A 25,732-nucleotide genomic window follows, 5' to 3' on the forward strand; every position below is an offset into this window, starting at 1 on the left:
CTGAATTTTGCAGAAAATCGGGATTTTACGACCATTTGGTGCTGTCACATAATCAAGATCAGCTCCATCATGGATACAAATCATTCTTTAAAAGTAAACAAGCACCTCATTTGAAATCATCTTACTTTTCTTCCTCATCTTCTTACAAAGTACAGAGAAAATCTGTCTAGAGAAAAATCTATTTCATAATCATAGTTTAATCATAGTTTATAAGTAAAAATCATGTAAAATCAACGAATCACGAAAGAAGCAAATAAAGAAGAAACAAGTGAACGATATTATTATAAAAGGTACTCCATGATGAGTAACATTCCAACTATGCAAAAGATAGTAATAATTGAAAGCAGACACCGACATTTTAAACAATTTGAGGATCAAGTACGTTGATTACTGTGACTCTCCCACTTAGTTACGTGAAATAGCAAAGCTCCATCTGTGTGTATAAATATAATGTATACTATACATGTACACCCCACCCCACTATATAAACACAAGCCATTTGTGGTGCAGCGGTGTGCTATCTTATTCTTGACCCTCAAGAAATAGGCTAGTCCCAAGCTGAAACAAGATGGCTTGTTTTCCACAAAAACTCTTTAACAGACTGAAGCCATTCATAGGTGTAGTTTTCTTACAGTTTGGATATGCTGGTATGGATGTTCTATCCAAAGCTGCCCTCAACAAGGGAATGAGTAACTATGTGTTTGTCGTGTACCGTCATGTTTTTGCCTTTGTTGTCATGGCCCCTTTTGCGGTGTTCTTGGAGAAGTATGTTTCTCTCTTCCTTTTGTGTGTCTGCGATTAATTGTATGAACATGTTACTGAAGTAATGCCACAATACTTTTCACAGGAAAGTGAGGCCGAAGATGACGTTTTCAATCTTCATGAAGCTAGTGATTCTCAGCTTGCTAGAGTAATTCCCTGCATGCATGCTTTTTGACACTTTCTTTCTTCTAACCATGCAATATTCACGCACTTAACTTTCGTTATTACTTTCTTATGGCAGGCCAGTTATTGACCAAAATTTATATTTTTTGGGAATGAAGTACACCACAGCAACCTTTGCTGTTTCCATGTACAATGTGCTCCCTGCCATTACCTTTCTCATGGCTTGGATTCTTAGGTAACATTCTCATGCCCTTCAATAATTCAGGTTTATGTCTAAAAACACATCATCAAATTTTTATTAAAAACATAAGTAATATTAGCACAACAAGGTTGTATAATAACTTCTTATAATAATAAGAAAGCTGGAAAGAGAAGAAAGATGAATATCATGGTTGAAAGAATGAAGAGAAAAATAAACTATAAAAAGTGTAACAAGACTTTTATCATTAAAAAATACAAATTGAAATATATATAGCATTCCACTAGACTGATGGAGAGTATAAAATAGGTGTACACCACTCATGCGAATAAAAGATTCTCAATGTTTTTGTAGTTGCTTGATTATCTTTTTCTTTTTAGTGCATTAACTTGTTTAGTTTGCTAGAAAAAGAAAATTATAATAGCCCAATTAACATTGAAATATGCAACTCATGTTAAGTCAGTAACTGGATGCATTTGGATCCACTTAAATATTTTTCTGTAAAACTCAAAAATATGTTACATGAAGCAAACTCTATATGTCATTCTCATGAAAGCTATTTGAAACTGTCACAGGCTTGAGAAGATAAAATTAAAAAGTATACGCAGTCAAGCAAAGGTGGTGGGAACTTTAGCTACTGTTGCAGGTGCCATGATCATGACACTGCTAAAGGGCCCAATACTTGATCTTTTTGGAACACACGGCAACAATACAAACAACCTGCAAAATGGTGGGGTAAATCTTCAACATGCAATAAAGGGATCAGTGATGATCACAATTGGCTGCTTTAGTTGCGCTTGTTTCATGATTCTCCAAGTGAGTTGTCATAATCATCTATCGCAATTGATAAAAGAATAAATCCTAATCACATTTTTCTTGTGATTTTCTGGGGTCACTAATACAGTTTCATCTCTTGTTCTAGGCTATTACCATTGAAGCCTACCCTGCTGAGCTCTCTCTAACAGCATGGATATGCTTATTGGGAACGGTTGAAGGTGGCATAGTGGCACTTGTTATGGAAAGGAATAATTTTTCAGCTTGGTCTCTGCAATGGGATACAAAATTGCTGGCTGCTGTCTACAGTGTAGGTTATTTACTTTTACAGTAAACACAGCCTCCACCTCTTGATCAAACATAAGAAAATAAACATCTACCGCGGAGTTTAAGAAAAGAATTCAAGAAAGTCACTAAAACAAACCATGGCATCCAAAGTCATTAGGCATAAAGGAATCATCATATTAAGTAGCTGAGAATCACCAAGTGCTCATGGACCCAATAAATGTCATGGCATGCATTAAAGGTCTTGAATTTCCTATAAAAAAATTACTGTGATCATTAATTGAGAATCACTGGTCTAGAACCACTCAGGAATTTCTTGTCCCTAGGAGGTTCACTGGATCAGCATTGTCATCCATAAACCATAGAATTTATAAATGTCTCCACTACCTTCATGCATAAAGTATGAAATTTATTAATTAATATTTGACTATTTTATAAATTTACAAAATATTCTCATGCAGGGCATAGTTTGCTCAGGAATGGCTTATTACATCCAAGGCGTGGTGATGAAAGATAGAGGCCCGGTGTTTGTAACAACTTTCAACCCTCTTTGCATGGTCATTGTGGCTATCATGGGCTCCTTCTTTCTGGCAGAACAAATGTACCTTGGAAGGTAATAGGAAACCAAATCACATGCCCAGAAAACTAAGTAAAAAGTTTTAAGAAAATTGAACTAAGTAAATCTGAAAAATTTTACAGGGCGGTTGGAGCTATTGTAATTATTTTAGGGCTGTATCTTGTGGTGTGGGGTAAAAGCAAAGACTACGGGTCATCAAGTGCGATTACTGAAGAGGATATATTTTCAGCCAAGCAAACAGTAGAAAAGAGCAACGGCAAAGAAGAACATTCTAATTTCGAGGTCATCACTCTCAGTAACTTAGGCACAGGAAACATAGCAAGAGATGAACAAGTATGAGGAAACCTAACAAATTCAATCTAAATTTCAGCAATCTGGGATATTTCACCATCCAAACGCCTATTTGACAACAGCAGCTATATTCGTTACTAGTTATTTCATCCTTCAAATATTATCTGGTAATAGCAGAGGTTTTTAATATATATCACACTATGGTATGTCAAAAGGCATGTTTTAATAAGGCAAGAAAATCCCAACAAAAGACTGTACAACTTCGAATACTAATTATATTGATGCAGAGCTCCATATCAAGTATTAATTAGTAATTCAGAATAGCTACAAATTTCAGAGGCTGGAGATTTATTCCAACCAACTCACTTGAAATGACACCATCCAATTATCAATTATAAAGTGAATCAAATATAAAGAAATTTCATTTTCATTTCCACCCAAAAAATAGTAAATGGCTCAACAGGCATGTATAATACTATAAAACAGGCATATATAATATTATAAAACAGGGTTGGTGAAGATCATTTTTCTGCATAAGGAATGACGAATAATAATAATAAAAAATAATAATATAAAAATATTAACAATAAATAATAATACTATAAAACAGGGTTGGTCAAGATCATTTAAAAAAAACAAGTCAAATAGAAAATAGAACTCTCAACCTTAACTCAATGAATGTCTTCTTATGTTCTTCAAATGAAGAGATTAAGCACATTTAACACTATAAATCGTGATTAATAAGAGATTAGGACGTCACTTTGACCAAAAACCTTAAGAAAATGAATTTATATGTGAGTTTTTCTTTTTATATGTTTCTCATTTTAGTCATCTTTATCAACTCTGAGACTTTTTTAGGCCAGAGTCTCTTAATGGTGACACTTTCTTTTTATTATCGTGCAAACAATTTTCTCAAATAAAAGACTTTTGATACAAAAAGATTTTAAACTTTAAGATTTTCCACCTATCTCACAAACCTTGACAAGAAGGCCAAAACTAAAGGTGACAGTTTTTTTTTTTTTTTTATCAGCAATAAGGTGACAGTTAATCCGTGAGAGAAACGAGGGTTTCCACAATATGGTTCCACAACCTTGATGTGGAACTTTCGAAGCAATGAAAGTGAGACAGTTTTGAGCTCCATCAGAGCCATTTCCTTCCCCACACAAACCATCAACCCTGCATGAAAAACCGGGTACTTGAACGGACACTATTATTATTGGAGGAGGAGGATGAAGCTGCAGGTGTGAATGGAGGCACACGGAGACGAACAGAGGTGCGCTCGGATAAATTCCAATCACGTTTTTCTTATGATTCCATGGGGTCACTAATACAGTTTCATCTCTTGCTCTGGGGTATTACCATTGAAGCCTACCCTGCTGAGCTCTCCCTAACATCATGGAATGCTTATTGGGAACGGTTGAAGGTGGCATAGTGGCAATGGTTATGGAAAGAAATAATTTTTCAGCTTGGTCTCTGTTGGTTATTAATTCATATTTTATTAGTCTTAAATTATTTACCGTGTTAGTATAGTATTAGTGGTCAGTTTACAGGGCTGTTAGTATTCTTATTTTATAGCTTCCAGTAATTGTAATTTTATTATATATATTATTGAAGTAAATTAAAATGAATGTATCAGTCCAGGAGAGAAACAAGGGTTTCCACAAGATGGTTCCACCAACTGGATGTGGAACTTCCAAAGCAATGAAAGTGAGGCGATTTTGAGCTCCATCAGAGTCATTTCCATCCCCACACAAACCATCAACCCTGCTTGAAAAACTGGGTACTTGAACAGACACTATTATGGTTGGAGTAGGAGGACGAAGCTGCGGTGCGAACAGAGGTGCGTGTGGAGGTGCAAACGAAGGTGGGAACGGAGGCGCACAGAGACGAAAGAAAGTGCGTGCAGAGGTGTGAACGGATAAATCCCAATCACATTTTTCTTATGATATCATGGGGTCACTAATACAGTTTCATCTCTTGCTCTAGGGTATTACCATTGAAGCCTACCCTGTTGAGCTCTCCCTAATAGCATGGATATGCTTATTGGGAATGGTTGAAGGTGGCATAGTGGCAACAGTTATGGAAAGGAAATTTTTTTCAGCTTGGTCTCTGTTGGTTATTAATTCATATTTTATTAGTCTTAAATTATTTACCATGTTAGTATGGTATTAGTGGTCAGTTTACAGAGCTGTTAGTATTCCTATTTTATAACTTCTAGTAATTTTAATTTTATATATTATTGAAGTAAATTAAAATGAATGTATCAGTCCAGGAGAGAAACAAGGGTTTCCACAAGATGGTTTCACCAATTGGATGTGGAACTCCCAAAGCAATAAAAGTGAGACAGTTTTGAGCTCCATCAGAGCCATTTCCATCCCCACATAAACCATCAACCCTGCTTGAAAAACTGGGTACTTGAACGAACACTATTATGGTTGGAGTAGGAGGAGGAAGTTGCGGGTGCGAACTAAGGTGAACAAAGGTGCGTGTGGAGGTGCAAACGAAGGTGGGAATGAAGGTGCACGGAGACGAACGAAAGTGCGTGCGGAGGTGTGAACATATAAATTCCAATCACATTTTTCTTATGATTTCATGGGGTCACTAATACAATTTCATCTCTTGCTCTAGGGTATTACCATTGAAGCCTCTCTCCCTAATAGCGTGGATATGCTTATTGATAGTGGCAATGGTTATGGAAAGGAATAATTTTTCAGCTTGGTCTCTATTGGTTATTAATTCATATTTTATTAGTCTTAAATTATTTACTGTTATTGCATTTGTGGTTAGCTTACAGGATTGTTAGTATTCCTATTTTATAACTTCCAGTAATTGTAATTTTATTGTATATATTATTAAAGTAAATCAAAATGAATGTAGTAGTTTAATAGTTTTGCAATTTCGTGCAATTATGTTCAATCCGTTTTTATAACTTTTTGCCTTCTGTTATTTCCTTCAATTAGTTTCTACAGTCTCTGCAATTGGATACAAAATTATTGGTTGTTGTCTACAATGTAGGTTATTTACTTTTACAGTAAACAAAGCCTCCACCTCTTGATCAAACATAAGAAAATAAACATCTATCGCTGAGTTTCAGAAAAAAATTCAAGAATGTCACTAAAACAAACCATGGCATCCAAAGCCTAACCTAAGTAAGTTTCAAAGTCATTATGCCTAAAGGAAGCATCATAATTAAGTAATTGAGAACCACCAAGTGCTTATGGTCCCAAGAAATGTTTGCATGGCATGCATTTAAAGGTCTTGAATTTTCTATAAAAAAAATTATTGTGATCATTAATTGAGAATCACTAGTTTAGGGCAACTCAGGAATTTCTTGTTCTATAGAGGTTCACTGGATCAACATTATCATCCATAAACCATATATTTACTGCTGACACGGTGACAGATTAGCTTTAAAATAAAAGTTATAACGGTGACAGATTAGCTTTAAAATAAAATTTATAACTGTCTCCACACTACCTTCATGCATAAACTATGAAATTTAATAATTAATTTTTGAGTATTTTATCTTGAATAAATTTACAAAATATTCTCATGCAGGGCATAGTTTGCTCAGGAATGACTTATTACATCTAAGACGTGGTGATGAAATCAGTCGTTATAGGGATCTCCATTTAGTCATCAAATTAGCAGCCGAAAATGGTGGTCGTTATCTCCTTATATTTCAGCTATTGATTTATATTCACCGTTTTTTTATAAAAGTTTGGTCGCTAATTTCAGTTTTGAATTTTGGTGACCAACTTTTTTGCGAGTGATTTTTTCACCGAAATTTTAGTTGCTAATTTGATTTTCGAATTTTGGTGATTGAATTTTCTGCGACCGATTTAGCCACCAAAATTTCGATTGCAAATTAGCGACCACTTCATAATTCGGTCGCTAAAAGCTTTGCGACTATGTTTTTCGCTTTCATCTTTATTTGATGACTGTTTCGGTTGTATATATATATTTAGCGACCGATTATAGTGTTTTTAGCGACCGAATTTGATGGTTGCTAAAAGTGATTTTTTTTAGTGATCGTCATGCTTTTGTCTTCGTTGTCTGGCCCCTTTTGCGGTGTTCTTGGAGAAGTATGTTTCTCTTTTCCTTTTGTTTGTCTGTGATTAATTGTATGAACATTTTATTGAAGTAATTCCAGAATACTTTTCACAGGATAGTGAGGTTGAAGAAAACGGTGTTTTCAATCTTCATGAAGTTAGTGATTCTCAGCTTGCTAGAGTAATTCCCTGCATACATGTTCTTTAACACTTTCTTTCTTCTAACCATGCAATATTCACGCTGAGACTTCTTTAGGTCAGACTCTCTTAATGGTGACACTTTCTTTGTATTACTGGTGAATACAATTTTCTAAAATGAAAGACTTTTGATACAAAAAGATTTTAAACTTAAGATTTTCCACCTATCATATTTGTCCAAATATTTGTCCATATTAAATACAAAGACGAACTAGACTCTAATGTCACTATTAAGTTCTTTAAGTGGAGACATAGAGTTGAGAGTAATAGTTGTAAAGAAACTCATAAGAAACTAAGAAATTACCTTCAATCCAAAATATTGACTTTTTTGGGTCTTTCTAGTATATGTTTCATCTATACTTCTCTACCTTAAATTCCTAACATGTATCTTATCATCAAGAGAATGCCACTTAATAACAATTTTAAACAGTTTATAAAACTTTGCCTATAGCTATACCGGGATACTTTGGTTAATACATGACTAATTTATAGCTGTTCAAACATGTTGGTTAATGAAATAAAACAAGTAAATCAGTTGCGCAAATCTGTTTTAGTATATATTATAGTGAAATTATTGGAAATCAATATAGAAAAAATAAAACAGGACAAGACCATCTTGTAGTAAACTAAAAACATGCACCATAAACAATACCATTATGTTAAAATAAATTACCTAGCATAATTAGCTATACACACGTTTCATTTTGTTCAGAGTTCCTTTTATTCTCAACAAGGATGATTTGTCCACGATTGAGGAAATATTTAAACACCTGCGTTATAGTTGATACCCAGAACCTTCATGACAGGTAAGACTTCCTTCTAGCGACCATAGGAACAAGACAAGAGATTGAGGTTAAGCTACTGTTGTGAAACATTGATTCATGAATATTAAAATTTTCCTACGATGACCAACTCCTTCATTGAAGGGCAGCAAACTTCTAATACATGAAGGGACTTATTTCAAGGAGCCTTCTTAGACATCTATATTTTGGAAGAAACATTTTCAGTTTCAGATGAAGGTTGATGTTTCCCAACATCTCGGGAAATATAATGAGGAAGCTTCTGCTTGCAGATTTGAAGTGCTTGTTGAAGCAGCATCTGGGTCAAATAGCTGTTCAATAAAATGACAACAACTAAAAACATGAACAGTTCCCCCAAGCAGTATGGGCTCTGGACATTAATATTACTTTAAAACTCCGAAAAAGTTACATTTTCTTTTGAATATTTTACTTTAATATATTTAATCTTTTTTATGTTTATTTTCATTTGCATATTTCATTTTCGTAAAGTGCTGCAGACTTTGTTTTCTTGGAATATATCCGGGTCCTATAAAATGTATTTATGAACATGATTAATATTTGATTTTAAAGAATATTCATGACAGACAATAATAATAATAATGATGGTAATACAATTACAAACAATAAAAAAACAACTCATTTAATAAATGCAGGAAACCTTCCGAGGAATGGGGACAAACATCATTAATCATTATTCTATTAGAATACTACAAGTTGGACATTGTCTTAAAAAAACATCAATATATTAATAGTAATAAGTATTACTATGATTACAAATTTAAAATTTACAAATATTACCGATCAACATCTTCTTTTCTTCTTTTCTTCAAAATTTCCTGAGTCATTCATAGTATATTCACAACTATCCTAGTCACTTGAGAAGTGGAGGTGTTTGGCCATAATTCCTAGACAAACCTATTAACTAGTCCCCAAAAAAAACATTAGGGATTGTTATGGTAGACTTAAATGAATACCCAAAAGAGATGGATATATACCTAAGTGCACCATCTAGGGCTACGTTTACACTTGAAGGTGGTATCAACCTGGAAACTACCTCTGCCTAGTGTCTCTTTGACTCAAAACCTGGGAACTGTCTGGATGCAACTTTGAGCTCTTGTTAGCAGCAAGAGTTGCTCTTCTGCTTGGACTTTAGCAGCACAACAAGTTGATGACAAAGCAGTACTTGTCAAGGGTTTTAATGTACAGGACCTGGGAACTAGATTCTTGCTTCTCTGTTTCAAGTCCACTTCAACAGAGAATAGTGAATAAACTGGCCTGTGGTCTGAGAATTTTGACTCTCCCCGAACATACCACATCTGATTCAGCCTTTCTCCTTTCCACAGAATTCGATCGCACCTGATTTCACATCCCGCACAATCAATTTTGTCTCCGTTAAAATTAATTCAGTAATACAACAGTAATCATATAATTACAATAATCTAAAAGGCAGTTCAATAAACTAACTTTAAGGCCTCATTAATGTGAGAAAGAGATTGATGAAGCATGTTCATTTACCAAGCAGGAGTTCGTTGTTTTTCCTTGGATTTGGAGGATTGAGCGACATAGTGGTCAGAATTGGTCAAGTATTTGTAAGTAGGAGCAAAGTATATGTTCCCTTCATTCCAACCTTTGAATACTCGACCAGCTCTCTGCTCTATCCTTAGCTGCAAGCCCAAGTCAACACAATATAATGTTAGCAAGATACGTTAACCAATAAACTAAAACACAAAAAATCATACCAAACATATATTACCTGATCCTTCTCTAGTAATGCCTGCCAATTATTCTTCTTTAGTAGTTCATGTGTGTCATCATAGCCAGCAACTAGTCGATAATTCAAGTCGCCAAGCCAAATAATATTACTATACACATACCAAGAAAATTCAAGTCATGATCAGAACAAATTAAAAGAAACTAAAAACGAAAAGTGAAAATTGTGTAAGTAAAAGGACTTACTCGTGTTCCAGAATACTTTGAGGATGGAGAGAATGAGAAAGAGATTTTAAGGAGCGAGAAAATTTTGTTTTCTTCAAGATTTCCGAGACGTCCAAGTTCCTTCGCAATTCGTCACCAAATTTCTCCCCAGAAGCCAGGTGGGTGCAAACGAAGCAGAACGTGGTGCTGTACAATGTCATGCTAATTGATGTTGAACCCTGTTAAGAAGCAGAACAAGTAAATAAAAATTACACACATTACTTGTCCACCACAACTTACATGTCAATCAGACCTTATATTGTATAGCCATTTTTGCGTGTTAGAAAAATTACGTGAATTGCATTGCATGTGATGAAAACATAATTAGAAGATGGAGTTTGGTCTATTGTTGCATACTATTGATGTAGGATTATTCATTCACCTTATTTCCAAGATAACCCATTATGCCTCTGCCTACACAGGACACTTTCAAATTGGAAACATGGTTGCAAAGATCCCTTCGTACCCACACGCACAAGAAGATACCAACCATTTGCTTGCTTGCTGCTAAGCAATAGCTTCTTCCACTCTGAGGAGACTTTTCTTCGTCATCCAACTCACCCTCTAAAGAGACAAAATCAGAGAAACTTTTCCTACACTTGAGATTTCCCTTGTCCTCGTCGTCGTCATAGTTGTTGTTGTTCAAGGCTTCATGGATAAGGCCCACCCACTTAGCTGCTGGACCACTGTCCTCCGGCCCAAGCACGTTCCCCGCATTTAGCGGTACGATTTCTTGGAACCTAACAACATGCGCGCCAATAAATCAAATGAAGACAATTCCACAAAAATGTTAGTCAAAATTAATGCTAGCTTTCTAATTTTTGTTTCACTTCACAGAATTGTCCCGCTTTCTTATTATAGTGTAAAGAATGAAGTGACAGTGAGTTATACAGAATATGCTATATTTATATTTAAGAGAATGTTTTAGATTTTGAGCAATGATGCTGAATGAAATAATTTAAAATAAAAAATAATTCGAATATATGTTATTAAAAATGACAATATGTATTTATGTAGGTATATGTTTGGTAGAGAGGAAATAAGTTGGAAAGAGAAAAAATAAAAAAATAAAATGAAAATAAGAAAGAAAGGAAAGAGAGATTAGAAGAAGATACATACCCAATAACATAGATATGAGGTTGGGAAGGAGATGTGAGCCAATTCCTGAAACTCAAGTCTTCCTTGGGTGATTTTCCTCCCACATTCCACGTTCCCACGAACATCCTATAAATTCTCAATTATATTTTTTACCAAAATAACTGCACACATATCACTTTTATAGGGTTTGATGCAAGTATTTACCTAAGGTTCATAGCTCCAGTGCCAGTGCCAGTGCCACGTGATTGCTTCCCAACCACCAAACCTTCTTCCAAAAGAAATCCACCAATTATAAAACAATAACTACTATTAAACCTAATTAATCAAATTCATGTTAGCCTTAAACTCATTATCATCATTCAAAATCAACACTTCATCTCATCTCACTGTTCGTAAATTACCTGAATAATCATCCGCTACGCCCACGTAACCATCTTCATCCGAGCAACTCTTTCTTCTTTCCTTCGCAATTGCTGAGTCCACACATACACCAAAACAAACTCCCGGTCAAGTTTCAACACCAAATGTGAAAACCAAACGCAAATCCAAAACCGATAACAACAATTCAAGAATCTCGTTTCACCTGTTGCATCATAGTCTGACTCAAACTTCTCAGCACCGTTCTTCGTATTGAGCCACTTCCTCATGGCTAATCTGGGCCACGAAGACTGCATCCCGAAAATTAAAATTAAAATAAATAACCGTTTCGCGATCAACGAGATAAGATGAAAATGGAAAGGAAAAAGAAAGAAAATAGCGTGGTGTTGCATACGCATACCTTGGATAACTTCTTCCACTCTGTCCTCATTGCTCCTCTACCTTTGATGACTTGAAACTGAGACAAATTAGAAACAATCAAATGATCAGGAAAAAAGAAAGATAAAGGTGGCGGCAACGTTTTAAGATCCAGATTATCCAAATCCTAGAGGGAATGTTTAATAATTCAATTTGGGGTTTTTTACTAATTACGGGAGGTCATACATGGAAAATAAATATACAAAATTATGTGCGACTAGATATTTATTTTTCTTGTCCAAGAAAATTATGTTAATGTTGTTTATAAATCTTAAACAAGTGTTCAGCGGTTTTCAACGGCAATATAAAAGAACTAGTTGCAGGGGAAACAGAGACAGCTTTTGAGGCCAAAAAATAAGAATAAAAAAACATGTAATCTACATGAAAAATAGACAAAAGGTTGGGTTCTTTGAGTTACGCCAAGTTTTGCACTTCACAGAAAAAAAGTTAAGAGATGAACTATTAAAGAACCATAAAAGGTTTGGGTTTTGGTACTTTTCCTTCATCTTTAAGGCTTGGTAATAATTAAAAGCAAGTTTGTGATCTCGATCAACTCCATTGAAAAAGTGCACCTTTTCTGATACCCTCTTGCTAGAAAGAAAAACTCTTGGAACTGGAAAAAAATGGAAGGTCTCTTTGATAACATGGATCAAAGGGGGGAAAATCTGAAAGTCTTTTCAGAGCGCTGAAGAAAAACAAGATGTAGAGAATAAAGAAGCAAGTTACAAGCAGAGTAAACCGATTACCATATAGAACGAATAAAACGTTACTGGAACGTGAGTCAACGGCATTTCACGATTTTGAAAAGAAAGAGAACAGAATGTAGTACTAGTAAATTACTAGTGGTGCTAAAAAGAAATGGCAAAGTAAATAGATGAAGCTACCCTATAAATCAGGGTTGGAAAATCACTTACAAGAATGGACCAAGGTTTGAGTTTAACAGAAATGATTATTAGGGACTCTTTGTTGTGTTAATGATGTAATGAGAGAGGGTAAGAAGAGAAAGAATAATTTTGTGTCAAAAGATTCTATTAACTTGGCTTGGTCGATTGAGAAAGAATGCAGAGAAACCTTGAGTTGGGGTGTTCCCCGGAAAAGCAAAAAGAGTTATGGAGCTATCAAATTTATACATGTATGGGGATTTAAGATTCCAGAGGGAAAAAAATAGCTCTTAATTTTTTTATGATTTTTAAAATAGTAATTATTAAAATATTATATATTCAAGCTATTTTTAATATGATATAATTGAAATAAAAAGGTTAAAACATATAAATATTACTGTGATTAATTTTCATCTGTCATCATTATAATTAAATTTACAATGTTAGAAATGTGGAAAGAGTTGTTTTTTTTAAAAAAAGAATCGTTTCTGAACCTGAAGTAAAGATAAGAGATCTTACGAATCAGAACATGAAAATATAAAAATGTAAAAAGTTTTAATTAATTATTGATTTGCAGTTCGTGGGTGTTGTGGCCTTTAGGCATTTGCAAGAACAAAGAAATGTTGCTGTAGTGGTTAAAGGTAACTGAACCACTCTAATCATAACCGTACACCTATCAGCTTTGTACCGTACTGCATCCAACGGTCAGGGGAGACTTTATACTAGCTATGGTCTGTCTCTCATTGTCCACGTATTCACAATTAATTACACACAATGATAGAATTCTGGTGGTGGTTAGGTCTTAATGATTATATATCCAATTTCATATTGTTATTATATTTTATATTAAAATACATATAATTTTATTATTTTATAAATAATTAAATAAAAATAAATTTATATATATATCATTATTTATTAAAGAAAAATAAAGTACTTATATTAAAACAAAAATATTATTCAATTATTTATTTCTTTCATTTATATTACTTTTTTTATCCATATTTTTTTACCTACAATTATCTTCTTCATTTATACTCATTCTAATGTTAATTTTCTCAATAACTCTATTACGATGCAGTTTGTAAAGTGTACTGCATCAAATTTATATTTTATTTTATATTTTATCTCTAAAAATTTGGTTTTCAATTTATTATTTAATTTCTAAATACTTTTAATTTATAAATTTAATAAGATGAGATTTATATTTACTTATATACTATAAAATATTTTTATATCTAATCTAATTTAATTTTATAAAATAATTTACATTTAGTTATAACTAAATAGTATAAAATATTTTTATATTTAGTCGATGTAAATCTCTAATCTCTAAAAAAAACATTAACAGATAAAAGTGAACATGCATATTTTAATTAATATTATTATATGACATTTTACAGTTAGTTTAATTCACATTATATTTAATAAATATTTAAATTCTTTAGCGTCTTAATCCAATCTATATATTTAATTAATATTAAATTAAACTGATTTGTTAGTAGTATGGAATTTAACATCCGTTTAATAAAACTCACACCAACATAATCGATGTTTTTTTATGCAAAACCAATGCAACTTTTAAATAGCGTTTTTCTTTTTTTGCTAGAATTTGTTACTGACTCTAACTATCAAATTTATTGAAAGGGTGTGTCGCATTTATAGGTTTCAAGCCCTTTGGTTGGATAATTTTAATTATTGGAGAACTGATTTGAGAGGGAAGACGATTTTAAAAACAGACTTTAATATCCCCAAATTTAGAGATTTCTTGAATTTTCTAAAATTTCGGTAACATAACATCAATTTTGTTATTCTCGCTAACGTCATCCTTCAATAAATCACCATATGACCTACATATTTGTCTCCTAAAGGACGCCCAATCCATTCTTAATGTTTAGATCTCATTTTTAACCCTTAGCTTATGCATGAACTATCCTTTACTACATGTTTTAATTTTTAATCAATAATAAATCAACCTCTAAGTCCTTTATTTAGAATACAAATATTATTTTTTTCATTGTTTCTCTTGAATTATTCCATTCACATATGCTATATGTTTATTACAACTGAATTATAATCTTTTTTTCACGCGGTGCTTTGTAAAAAAAAATCCAATCACCTACACATTGTTTGTTGGATAATTAATTTAGTTAGTTTTGTTATGAAGGTGAATGAAGTGTCATGTTGAAGATTCTGTATCATGCCTGCCTGTAACCTACTCCATCAAACTGCCAAGTAATTTGTTAAGATATTCATAAACAAAACGAACCAGTATTCAATTTATAATAAGCTCCAACCCCACCCAAAACACCAACAATTCTCTACTTCATCCTAACTTTTATTTCTGTTTCTCAAATTACAAATTTTATATCAGTTTAAGGGATATATCTATTTATATTTTTATAGTTGAGATATAATAAATATAACATTTTAATTTAATATTTTTGGAGATCCCACTTGCACTAGAGATTGAAACAATTCATTGTATATAAGTGGTGCAAATCTCACCTCATAAGTCGGTTTTATGAGGTTGGGTTAGACTTAAAGTCCACTTCGTAATATGGTATCAAAATTATTTAAAGCTTATCATAATGAATGTTTGTTGGCCTTATCAGACCATCCGCTATCGGATGTTATCGAACCACCTATAATATGTTATCCCACACATGAGCTGTCACTCTCGACATGAGGAACTATGTTAAAGATCACACATCAACTAGAAATTGAGACAATTCATTGTATATAAGTGGGTGTAAACCTCACCTCCTCATAAATCAATTTTATAGAGCTGAGTTAGGCTTAAAATCTTACAAAATATTAATAGTATACTAACCATATATTAACAATATGAATATGTGATTACGATGAATGCGTAAATCGTCAACTTACAAGTATGTATATACATACATATATAGATTAGCACCTTCCGCCTCACGGATTAAGAAGCAACGTGGTACAATAAAAACATGTTTAACTTAATTATTCAAACAAGCTATGCTTTGATGGAGAGGACACGTAACTAATTAGTCATATTTTTATTGAGAACTTTGTTGACAGACGCACGAAGAATTTAAGCTTTTTGACTAAAAAGATCAATAGAAAATGGTTTGATTGCAATATTTTGGCCGGTTCAATGTAGATAGGGTTTGTTAAATTTCTTATGGTACGAAGATAGTAACAAATAGGCAAAAATAGTATATTATAGTACATCTTAGGATTTGAAATCTAACCTGATGTTAAATCCTCATTAAATAATTACTTGTCTAAGAATTAGGATGCATGCCACACAAATTAGTTGTCTCTTAGCTAGAAGCTGAATTTCATGTGATGTGCATCCAAGTTCCTTGCTTTTACATCTATCACTTACATTTGGATTAAGTGTTGACATTTTAACTTGTTCTTTTTTTTTTTAATTTTGTTTTTGGGTATTACTTACAAATTTTCATTTGGATTGAGTGTTCTTATTGTTAATGTTGTAAAAAAAACCCTATTAACTAGATAGAGTTTTCATTTGTTATATCATAGATGGCTGAGTCATCACTTATTGTCCATCCAAAGGTGTTTTTGGAGACTATAAAATTGTTATTATCTATATTAAACAGTTTTGTGACACGTTGTAAAGAAACCCTAATAACTCCATAGAGACTTCTCCCTCCTTTCTTCACTAATTCATCAAGATCATCTGGAACCAGAGTTATCTTTATTATACCAATATTGTGGGCATAAGTTCTTCCCAAGGACGCACATTTGAAGTCTCTTTTTATTAGTTTGAATTATATATGAACATGTAAACATTGTAAATAATTCTATTTTGTGAAGTTATCATAAGACAGAAAAACATAAAGTATGAGATTAGAAAAAAGTTATTGTTTAGGAGAATTAGGTTCTATTTACTAATATTTTTTTAATGATATTTATGAAAAAGTATATTATGATTACAAGAAAATTATGAAATAGAAATCAATTTTCGATAAAAAAATAATTAGTTGTTATAATGAGTTTATATTATTATTAAATAGTTTCGAAATTGGTATTTAATTAGTTATTGAAGTTTTTTTACAAATTATTTAAATTTATTTTATTTTTTAAATTTTTTATTAATAATAAAAAACATTTTATATATTAATAATGGTTCGGCGTACACATATTTTCCATCTCTTTCTCTCTCCCTTTCAACATAGATTTTAACTCACTGCTAACGTAATAAAGCGCACACACACGCATACACTGTTACTTGGATTTCAGCATGCATTAAACCATACAATATACAAATCAAAATGAAACAAAGGTTGAACAATGGCGACCTAAGCGAATCTGATTGAAAATTCGTAATAATATATGAAAAGCGAAGTGTATTTAAGAGTATATTAGGTTTGGAGTTTTAGCGTGAGTTCTTCAGAAACCCAACCAAAGAGCTTCGCTTCACTCGTCAAACACCGGCTGCGCCGGTAACCACACGCTCTTTTTCGATTTTGAATTTTTCAAAAGAAAAGGCACTTGTTACCTTTCTTGCTTTAATTTTCCCTAGGCTCCTTTGTTTTTAAATTTTTAATATTTATTTTTTAAAGTTGAAATATATCTTTGAACGACATATTTTCAAAGTTAAAATATATTTACATAGTTGTTAACTATGTGAATAAATAAGATAATAAATTATAATAATATTTTTCGGTGCTTATTTCTGTTTAATTTTTAATCAATAAAATTGTACAACGATTAAAAAGTAATTTAAAAAATAGTATGGGTTGAAACTGTCGTTGTAATATTTTAAGTATATTAATTATTAATAAAAATATTATCAAAAAATAAAAAGTTTAATATTAATAAAATGCTAAATTCAATTGAAAATTGTAATATAAGAAACATAAAAATATTATTAATTTTATAATATCATTAATTAAAAATTTATTAAACAGATTCTCTTAAAAAATAGTTCCATAGTCTAATATCTATCCATACCAAGCATGTGATATGTTAGTTCTATTAAGCGGAATAAATATAAAATATTAATTAATCTTTGGATTGAGATTTTGATTAACGTTAAATCATGAGTCACAGGGTGGATATATGAATTGATATAATTACCAGATTAATCAAAATATTATTTGTAACTAATGATGATATTCAATGACACACATATATGATTTAAAACAATATTTAATGACTTGCATTATCATGTGAAAAGGAGCCCACGCATCATTAATAAATTAAGTATAAAAGAATTAATAGTTAAATAAATTTAAGGAGAAATTGTAATTATTTTAATAAATTTATTTTAAATAATACTTATATGGTCTCTCTTAGAAAGAGTTTTAAATTATCTATATATTCTATAAAGAGAATTCTAAAATACATATCTTATATTAAGATATTAAAATCACATAATTTTATAGATGATACTTCCATAAAATGCAAACTATTATCAATATTAAATTAAATAGATTATTATGCATATTTTTATACTTAGTTCATACAATTGTTTATTTGTTTTATTTTGTGTTTGATATTTATCTTTAAGAACAAATTATTATTATTGACTCTTGACACATTTAATATAAAAAGATAGTTTTCAAGTGTTTGGTGTTGTTATTTTTTTTATTTTAATATAATATTATTTAATTTGCTTCTAAATAATTTTAAATTAATACACTTATTTACGAACATGTTGTTTTTAAAAGCAAACACAAAATATAAATATAAATCAACAATTATTAATAATAATTCTTTTTATAATCATTGTTTTCTTGCTATCAATTTTTTAACTAATATATCTCATTTTATTATTTTATTTTTTAAACTTTTATAATCTTCTTTTTAAATCAATTAACTAGTTTACAAGATTATAAAAAAATATTTCTTTTATAATTATATTTTATAAACATACTTTTTATATAAGTTTAATAATAATTTTTAAAATATATAATGAAATTAAAAAGATCTAATTATTCATATGAAAAATATATTTTGTTTAAATGTTCTCCTATCAATTCTGGTAATCTAAATATATTGTGTAATAATTTCTTTCAAACCGTTAAGTATGATAATTACATTGAATTTAATTTTGATCATTATTAAAGTCAGTTACATCTCCCAATCAATATCAAACTAAAATTTGATAAATTATCAGAATAACTTCAGATCCCCTTTCTTTTTAAACAGTGATACACTTGTATTTTTCATTAATTAATATTTTATTATTGTAATGGTTCTAAATCTAATAATCATGTTTCATATTATTTGTATTCAAAGTGTTCGATTGAATATATTTATTATTCTATGTAATAAATATTAACACAAATCTATTAGCATGATAAATAAAAAGACAAACTAATGAATAATTGTTCAGTAGTCAATAAATTTTAAGTAGATGTTTTCTTAATATTAATTAATACAGTAATTGTACAATAATCACTACAAAAGAAATTTCAAAATTAATATCTATTTATGATTTCTTAATTTGACAGGTAATATTTAAATACAAACTTAGAAGAAATTAAATTCTAAATTAATATAAAACAATAATAGCATATGTTTTGTAAAATAAATAAAAAAACTGATAGTAAGATGTTAAATAACAATAACCTATAAATAAATAGATTTGTATGCATTGACACTATATGTTGTTATCTATTCATCCATAGTTGCTCGTTGGGGATAATTCTAATATTTGCATGTTGACATAACAAGAAATAAAGACGCAACGTTGGGTTACACACGTTCAATATTTCATATGTTGAAATAGTAGTATGCTATTTCCTTAATCCAACCAAAAATATACTAATTAACAAAATCAAACAAATACCTTGACCATCCTTCGCTCATAGTACCAGCACCCATGGTTATGAACAAATCCCACCCGATTGACATTTCTGAAGTACTTTGTAATGATACGTACAATACTGGCAGCATATGGTAATAGTTGACTGCAATACAAATATTGGCAATAAGTAGAGTTCTTTCTCTGACAACAAATAAATACATGAAAGATATATCAGAGGAAAGAACTTGAAAGCCATGCATAGAAACAATACCAGAACACAAAAACAGTGAAGGGTAAACCCTTTGATGATAAGACACATTATAACAGAGATCATTAACAATGGAATTAAAAGTATTGACAACATTATTCTAAAATGTCAAGGTTTGAAGAAGATTACATTTAATTTATCCCAACCATATTTTTTCTCTCTTTTGCCTCTGTTTTCTTTCTTTTTTTTAAGGGAGAGAGAGGCTATCGTGTAGTCATAGACATACCTGCCCGTACACTTTATGATAGCTGTGAGCAATTCCAGCCTACTCGAGTGCAAAACTGGGAGTTCTGAACAAATGTTCTCTTGCTGCTTGGCAGTCATGAATGGCAATGACATTTGTGACAACGAGCCATTTACCATTAGAACCCTATCAACCAGGGCCAATAACAGGCGAACAGGAACATCTACCTAATAATGTGTTGCAATTTGCATTTTGTCATTGTTCTTCCAAAATAAGAATACACAGAACTCACCATCAATTGTAGGAACACATTGTACAAACTAAAAAGTACCTTAGCAGAATATGAATTTGTAAGCATTAGACAACAGCCCAACATAAGGGTAAATACTATCATATATACTGAATCCAAATGCAAATCTACGAACTGCCCAAACCAACTTACCCATATTGCCTCTGAGTTCTGATCAGTTAATATCTTCAATGTAGGCTGAACAACTTTAACAGCACAGGAAGATGATTCTTTCTTGATCTTAGGATATCCACTTAACCTATTTTGTAACAGAGTTAGCACAGGAAGCTGCCAGCTATTTTAATGAAGACAAATCTCACCAGCAATAGGACTAAGAATGGCAGAAAATGTAATACTATAAACAAAATATGAGCGAAATGAAAGAGTCCTTTATCAAACAAGTAAAATCAGAGTTCATAACCAACTTTGGATTTAGATAATGAGAGAGAATGATGCAGGGAAAAAGAAGTATCCTCAAATTATGTGAAAGTGAAATAGCTATTTGGGGCATCACTAATCTACCATTTCTTTTCTTGCCACTGAAAACGAAATACATGCACAACAAAATTGTTTGGCAAAGTTGCCAGCATTCTCATGCATGACTCAAGAGATCTAACTTGATGAGACACAAGTTTGGCATTAAGTCCTGTATACCAAGTCTAATAATCAATAGAGAACTTAGTAGCTTTTGAAGAATAAAATTAGAGCTAAAAGGGTCACTGTTAAATATGAAGAGTCTTACACTTTGCCTTGCTTGGTTATCAAATTCTTGGTATTTGGAACTTATAGCATCATGATAAAAATTACCTAGTAAAAAAATTGGAAAAATTTATACTAAAGGCTTAGATGGAGAGCTTACCTCTACCATAAGTAAGAAGGGGGATAAGTGCAAAAGGAATCTGTATTGCTTGGACCACATTAAGCCATTCATTCAAGGTATCCAATGAACTTTCTGATGTGTTAAAAGCAATTGCACAAATCATAGTTGGAACAATTGCACAACTTCTAGTGATCAATGCCCTCAACCACTTCTTTATATTGAGCTTAAGAAAACCCTCTGTTATAAACTGGCCAGCATATGTGCCAGTTATGGTACTACTTTGGCCAGCTGCTAGTAAACCAATACCCCATATATAGAGAATTGGAAACAACCCTCCCCCATACCTCTCCTCCAGATATTGCCCTGCATTTACCAATCCTATGCCATTGGCCTGTTTTGTACCATAGAACACCCTAGCAAAAACTGTTATCACAGATAGATTGATCACATAAGTGCCACTGAGGACTCAATTGAGTAGTAGTTTAGAGCCTCTTGAACCTGGCCTTTGTTACGGATATCAATGTCCCTTGATTGTACCAATGCAGAATGGAGGAACACATTATGTGGGGTTATCACACCCCACAATTTCCACAGCCTGACGAAGAGTTTCTGAACTAAGTCTTGGGATTAAAAGACCTGCAAGAAGCACCAATATTAAAAGAAATATGAAAATAGTATTAACATCTTTTTGGACATTGGAAATAAGAATGAAATATAATCATCACAAAGACACTAATAATACTAGTATATTTTTACATCATAAAATCAAATGAATGTGCTCAAACTAAGCCATTTGATAAATTTCTACCCATCATTAGTTCTTCTTCGCTGGGTTTTGTATCAAAGAACATCCACGCAAAAGAAAGGCCCATAGTTCCAATGAAAACTGCGAAAACACCTTCCAACTTCCTCACTCCGTAGTTCTCCAGAAATAGAAAGAAGAAACTGTTCAACCAGACACACAAAAATGCAGAATTATAAACAATGAAACACAACATTTATTTATATTTTCATATCATTAAATTAAACATAGTAAACTGATATTTTCTTATCCATGATAATTCAAATTGAATGACTTATAAGGACAAGAACTTGATGAAGTTCTCTATATTTTTGCTATCAAATTCTTAAATTAAGTAATGACATGTGGATTTATTTCTTCAAATTAAACAAACATCTTCACTAAGGAGAATGAGCTCAGCACAATTTTAAGGTTGCTACCTAGTGACATTAGGTTTTAGTTCAATGTTTGAAAACAGCTTCTCCATTTTGAAGGTAAAACTGCATACAATACAACTACCCTCTCCAAATCTACCAGATGGGAGCCTTGTGCACAAGACCACCTCTTGATAAACTCCATTAAGAATATGTAGTGGAATTTTTCCGAAAGAACTCTTATGTTATTGTATTATTTGAGAACTTTAACAGCCATGATAAGAATACCAAAAAGCTTGACACAAGTCTTACAAAAGAATGGTTTAAGTAATTCTAATACATCATCTCATTACAGTAACTGCCGAATTTGTTTTACATTTTCCAAACATTTAGTGCATGCAGAGATATTTTCACTTAATTTTTTGGTATATCATTACACTTTGACTTCCACTTTTTATTTATTATTCACATCTTACATCCAATTGAAAAATAAAAAAGATAAAATATGTACAGTTTTAAATTATAAAATTAGTAAAATTGGAAGTTTAATATGGAATGCATACTCGGTAAAAATCTCTCACGTAAGTTACTTTATCACACATTAGTAATTTGATAATCAATTATATATATATATATTAATTTGATAATTAATTAATAAAAAATAAAAAAATGTGTACTTTTGAGACAGAAGTTGAAACTTCAATTATAAAGATGAAAACTAATAATTTAATGATAAAATATACAATTGAGGGCATAATAAAGAACATAGATATTTATTATTTATTTTTTAACTCTTAACAGTAAATTAATATTAGCTTTTCTTAGTTTTAGAATATCTATCTGTCAAATGGTCCATGCTTGGAGACTAAACTTCATGTATTCTTGGTAATTATTTTTTAATTTAGACTGAGAGAATTCTTGGTGTTTAGTTAGTGCTCAGAAAATTTGTTTCTAAGTTCTACAAATTACCCAAACCAATACAAGTTCTACTCATTAGATTTTAGAGCACGTACTTATACCCATTACATTTTAGAACACTTACTTATATTTTTGAAGTGATTATACTCTATTAGTCAAAATCAAAGTTTCAACCACATTATACAAATACAAATAAATTGATGTTTGAAGTCAAAAATAAATTTCTGAACTTAATGCATGGCCTTGGTGACTGGGGGAAAAAGCAAATCAAACTGTCTTCTCCTTTTTCTCTCTCAACCACAAAATGATTCCAACAGACATGGGACTAAGATCAACCTCGTTTGATTGATTACCAAATCAAAATGAACGAAAGAAAAAGTTACAGAAAGCCTAAGTGAGTTTGTTAAAGAAAGAGAGAACACATGCAAGTTGCTGGGAGTGAAGAAGAAACTATTCAGAAGAAAATTCATGTCAGACTCCTGTGTTGTAAAACCTCGGTAATAGGAAATATTAATAACTGCATAAATACCACCATATCAAGAAGACACCTACATTATAATCCTTGAGCATAAAACGGAATGTTAAAAAAAATTAGAACATAAAACGGAATGTTAAAAAAAAATTAGAACTTAAAACCGAATCCTGGTACCATATCATTAGACTTCAGGCTGTCGAAATTTCAACTCATAATACAGTCAGCATATGTACTCTCAGCAGTAACCAAAGTTTTCATACAGCTGATCATCATACCCTTAATAGAGCCTATCACAGGTTCACTTTTCACACAGTACAAAATCTCAATTGAAACATAAAATTACAAAACTTTAGAACAGCAGAAGAACATGGTATTTCATTTGGAGTATTCATTAACTATTTGATTAACCTTAGAAATTCAAATGATATAATCTGACCACTCAGAGATAAAGGAAGTATGGTCCATGGACTCCCCAGGCACATCCTCATGCTTAGAGGGTGTCTCCTTCCCACCAACCAACCTCGCTGGGTTGCCAACTGCAGTGGTCTGTGGCGGCACGTCAATCAAAACCACCGAGCCAGCACCAACCTTTGCACCTTCCCCAATCTTAATATTTCCCAGAATTGTAGCACCAGCACCAATAAGCACCCCATCCCCAATCTTGGGATGCCTGTCACCACCAACCTTGCCAGTCCCGCCCAGCGTAACATGGTGCAGAATCGACACATTGTTCCCAATCACCGCTGTCTCCCCCACCACCATCCCAGTGGCATGATCAAACAGAATCCCCTTCCCAATCCTCGCCGCCGGGTGAATATCCACCGCAAACACATCAGCAATCCGAGAGTGCAGTGCCAATGCCAACGGCCGCCGCGATTGCCGCCACAACAGGTGTGCCACACGGTGCGCCTGCAAATCCCAATCACACAAACAATTAACCCAATATTCAATAACTAACAAAAGTAAATAATCCATGCACTATTAGTTACTCTGTTCTCCAATTTGTAAATTGTCACCCCAGAAATTGTCATTGACAATCAGAAATGGTAATGAATTATAAACCCAGAAATCGTCATGTCAATAAATTTGTTAACTTCATAATAACTACTTTAGAGATCATGACATACCCATCACAATTTATGATTGCTCAACAACAGTATAATCAAAATTAAACTTATGTAATCAAAACAAAAAACCGTAAACTGTCAACTAATCAAACTTAAATCAAATTGTAAATTATCAAACCAGAAATTGTTATTTTCGATAAGTTTATTAGCATTAACACTAACTTCCCCACAAGTTATATATACATAATTTCTGAGTGAATAATGATGTGCATGGAAATTAAACTGAATTAGATAAAACCTAGAACTGAAGCATTCAGAACCCTAGAATTGATGGGATAAGGAACTCGACCTGGCAGGCGAGGAAGCCTTTGTAATTGAGGAGACAGTGAGAGTACGAGACGCAGGCAGGGTCGCGTTCGCGGGCGGCGCGGAGGTCGGCGACGGCTGCTGAGCGGAGGGAGGGATCGGAGGAGAATGCGTTGAGGAAGAGGTCGTAGAGGAGAGTTGAGAGTAGCGTAGAAGAACAGAGCTTGTTCCCGAGGTGGAACGAGAGAGAACGTTCGAGCGAGGAGTGCGAGAGGATCGTCGAGTAGAGGTAGCTCGCCAGCGCCGGCTCCGACTCGGCGTCGCGGCGCGCCTCCGCCTTGATCTGCGCCCATACCCAGCCCTCGTCGTCGGTCGCAACGGCAACGTGAGCCGCCGGTAGCCCCGTGGGCATTGCTTGGTGATTTGTTGCGATGATGGTGTTGCGTTGAAATTTGTGCGGTTGAGAAAGTGGTGAAAAAAGTGTGGTACAGTGAGAAACAAGTTGATTCTACAAGAAGTGACAAGAAACACACACGCTATTCACGAATCACCGCATTTTCAAACCATTCATATTCATTTGTCCCTTCGCTTGATGTTCCCAATGCAATGTCACCTTTAACTTCAATAAATTATAAATGATATATATACATAGATATGACGTATTAAATAAGAAAAGATTTT

The 25,732-nt window shown here is 32.5% G+C and overlaps 3 protein-coding genes, 1 long non-coding RNA gene and 1 pseudogene across 6 annotated transcripts; 2 read left to right on the forward strand and 3 right to left on the reverse strand.

Annotated features, from left to right (window-relative positions):
• Positions 1-389: 389 nt before the first annotated feature.
• LOC137814381 (WAT1-related protein At2g37460-like) lies at positions 390-3,311 on the forward strand. The gene is made up of 7 exons (XM_068617088.1): positions 390-765; positions 848-910; positions 1,004-1,120; positions 1,660-1,900; positions 2,007-2,168; positions 2,605-2,756; positions 2,843-3,311. Exons 1-7 carry the CDS (start codon positions 569-571, stop codon positions 3,057-3,059), a joined length of 1,149 nt encoding a protein of 382 aa, XP_068473189.1. The 5' UTR covers positions 390-568; the 3' UTR covers positions 3,060-3,311.
• A 730-nt stretch (positions 3,312-4,041) lies between these two features.
• Positions 4,042-5,561, forward strand: LOC137814382 (uncharacterized). The gene is made up of 3 exons (XR_011081639.1): positions 4,042-4,284; positions 4,648-4,919; positions 4,998-5,561. It is a non-coding gene; the product is annotated as an uncharacterized lncRNA (long non-coding RNA).
• A 3,170-nt stretch (positions 5,562-8,731) lies between these two features.
• LOC137814383 (type I inositol polyphosphate 5-phosphatase 8-like) lies at positions 8,732-13,027 on the reverse strand. Of its 3 annotated transcripts, none has more exons than XM_068617091.1 (11): positions 12,843-13,027; positions 11,912-11,968; positions 11,717-11,801; positions 11,535-11,606; positions 11,338-11,398; positions 11,155-11,259; positions 10,418-10,775; positions 10,018-10,214; positions 9,815-9,923; positions 9,577-9,725; positions 8,732-9,417 (listed from the first exon to the last, which is right to left on the reverse strand). In XM_068617091.1, the coding sequence occupies exons 2-11, from the start codon at positions 11,939-11,941 to the stop codon at positions 9,138-9,140; spliced, it is 1,446 nt and encodes a 481-aa protein (XP_068473192.1). In that variant the 5' UTR covers positions 11,942-11,968; positions 12,843-13,027; the 3' UTR covers positions 8,732-9,137. The 3 variants fall into 3 exon arrangements, with proteins under 3 accessions (XP_068473192.1, XP_068473191.1, XP_068473190.1); XM_068617090.1 differs by having other exon boundaries at positions 11,338-11,401; positions 12,843-12,972; XM_068617089.1 differs by lacking the exon at positions 12,843-13,027 and having other exon boundaries at positions 11,338-11,401; positions 11,912-12,071.
• A 7,221-nt stretch (positions 13,028-20,248) lies between these two features.
• LOC137816068 (metal transporter Nramp2-like) lies at positions 20,249-22,490 on the reverse strand (annotated as a pseudogene).
• Positions 22,491-23,832: 1,342 nt separating this feature from the next.
• Positions 23,833-25,668, reverse strand: LOC137814384 (serine acetyltransferase 5-like). The gene is made up of 2 exons (XM_068617092.1): positions 25,095-25,668; positions 23,833-24,587 (listed from the first exon to the last, which is right to left on the reverse strand). Exons 1-2 carry the CDS (start codon positions 25,461-25,463, stop codon positions 24,096-24,098), a joined length of 861 nt encoding a protein of 286 aa, XP_068473193.1. The 5' UTR covers positions 25,464-25,668; the 3' UTR covers positions 23,833-24,095.
• Between the last annotated feature and the right edge of the window lie 64 nt (positions 25,669-25,732).

Source organism: Phaseolus vulgaris, chromosome 1 (assembly GCF_000499845.2).
Source record: "Phaseolus vulgaris cultivar G19833 chromosome 1, P. vulgaris v2.0, whole genome shotgun sequence".
Lineage (NCBI taxonomy): Eukaryota > Viridiplantae > Streptophyta > Magnoliopsida > Fabales > Fabaceae > Phaseolus > Phaseolus vulgaris.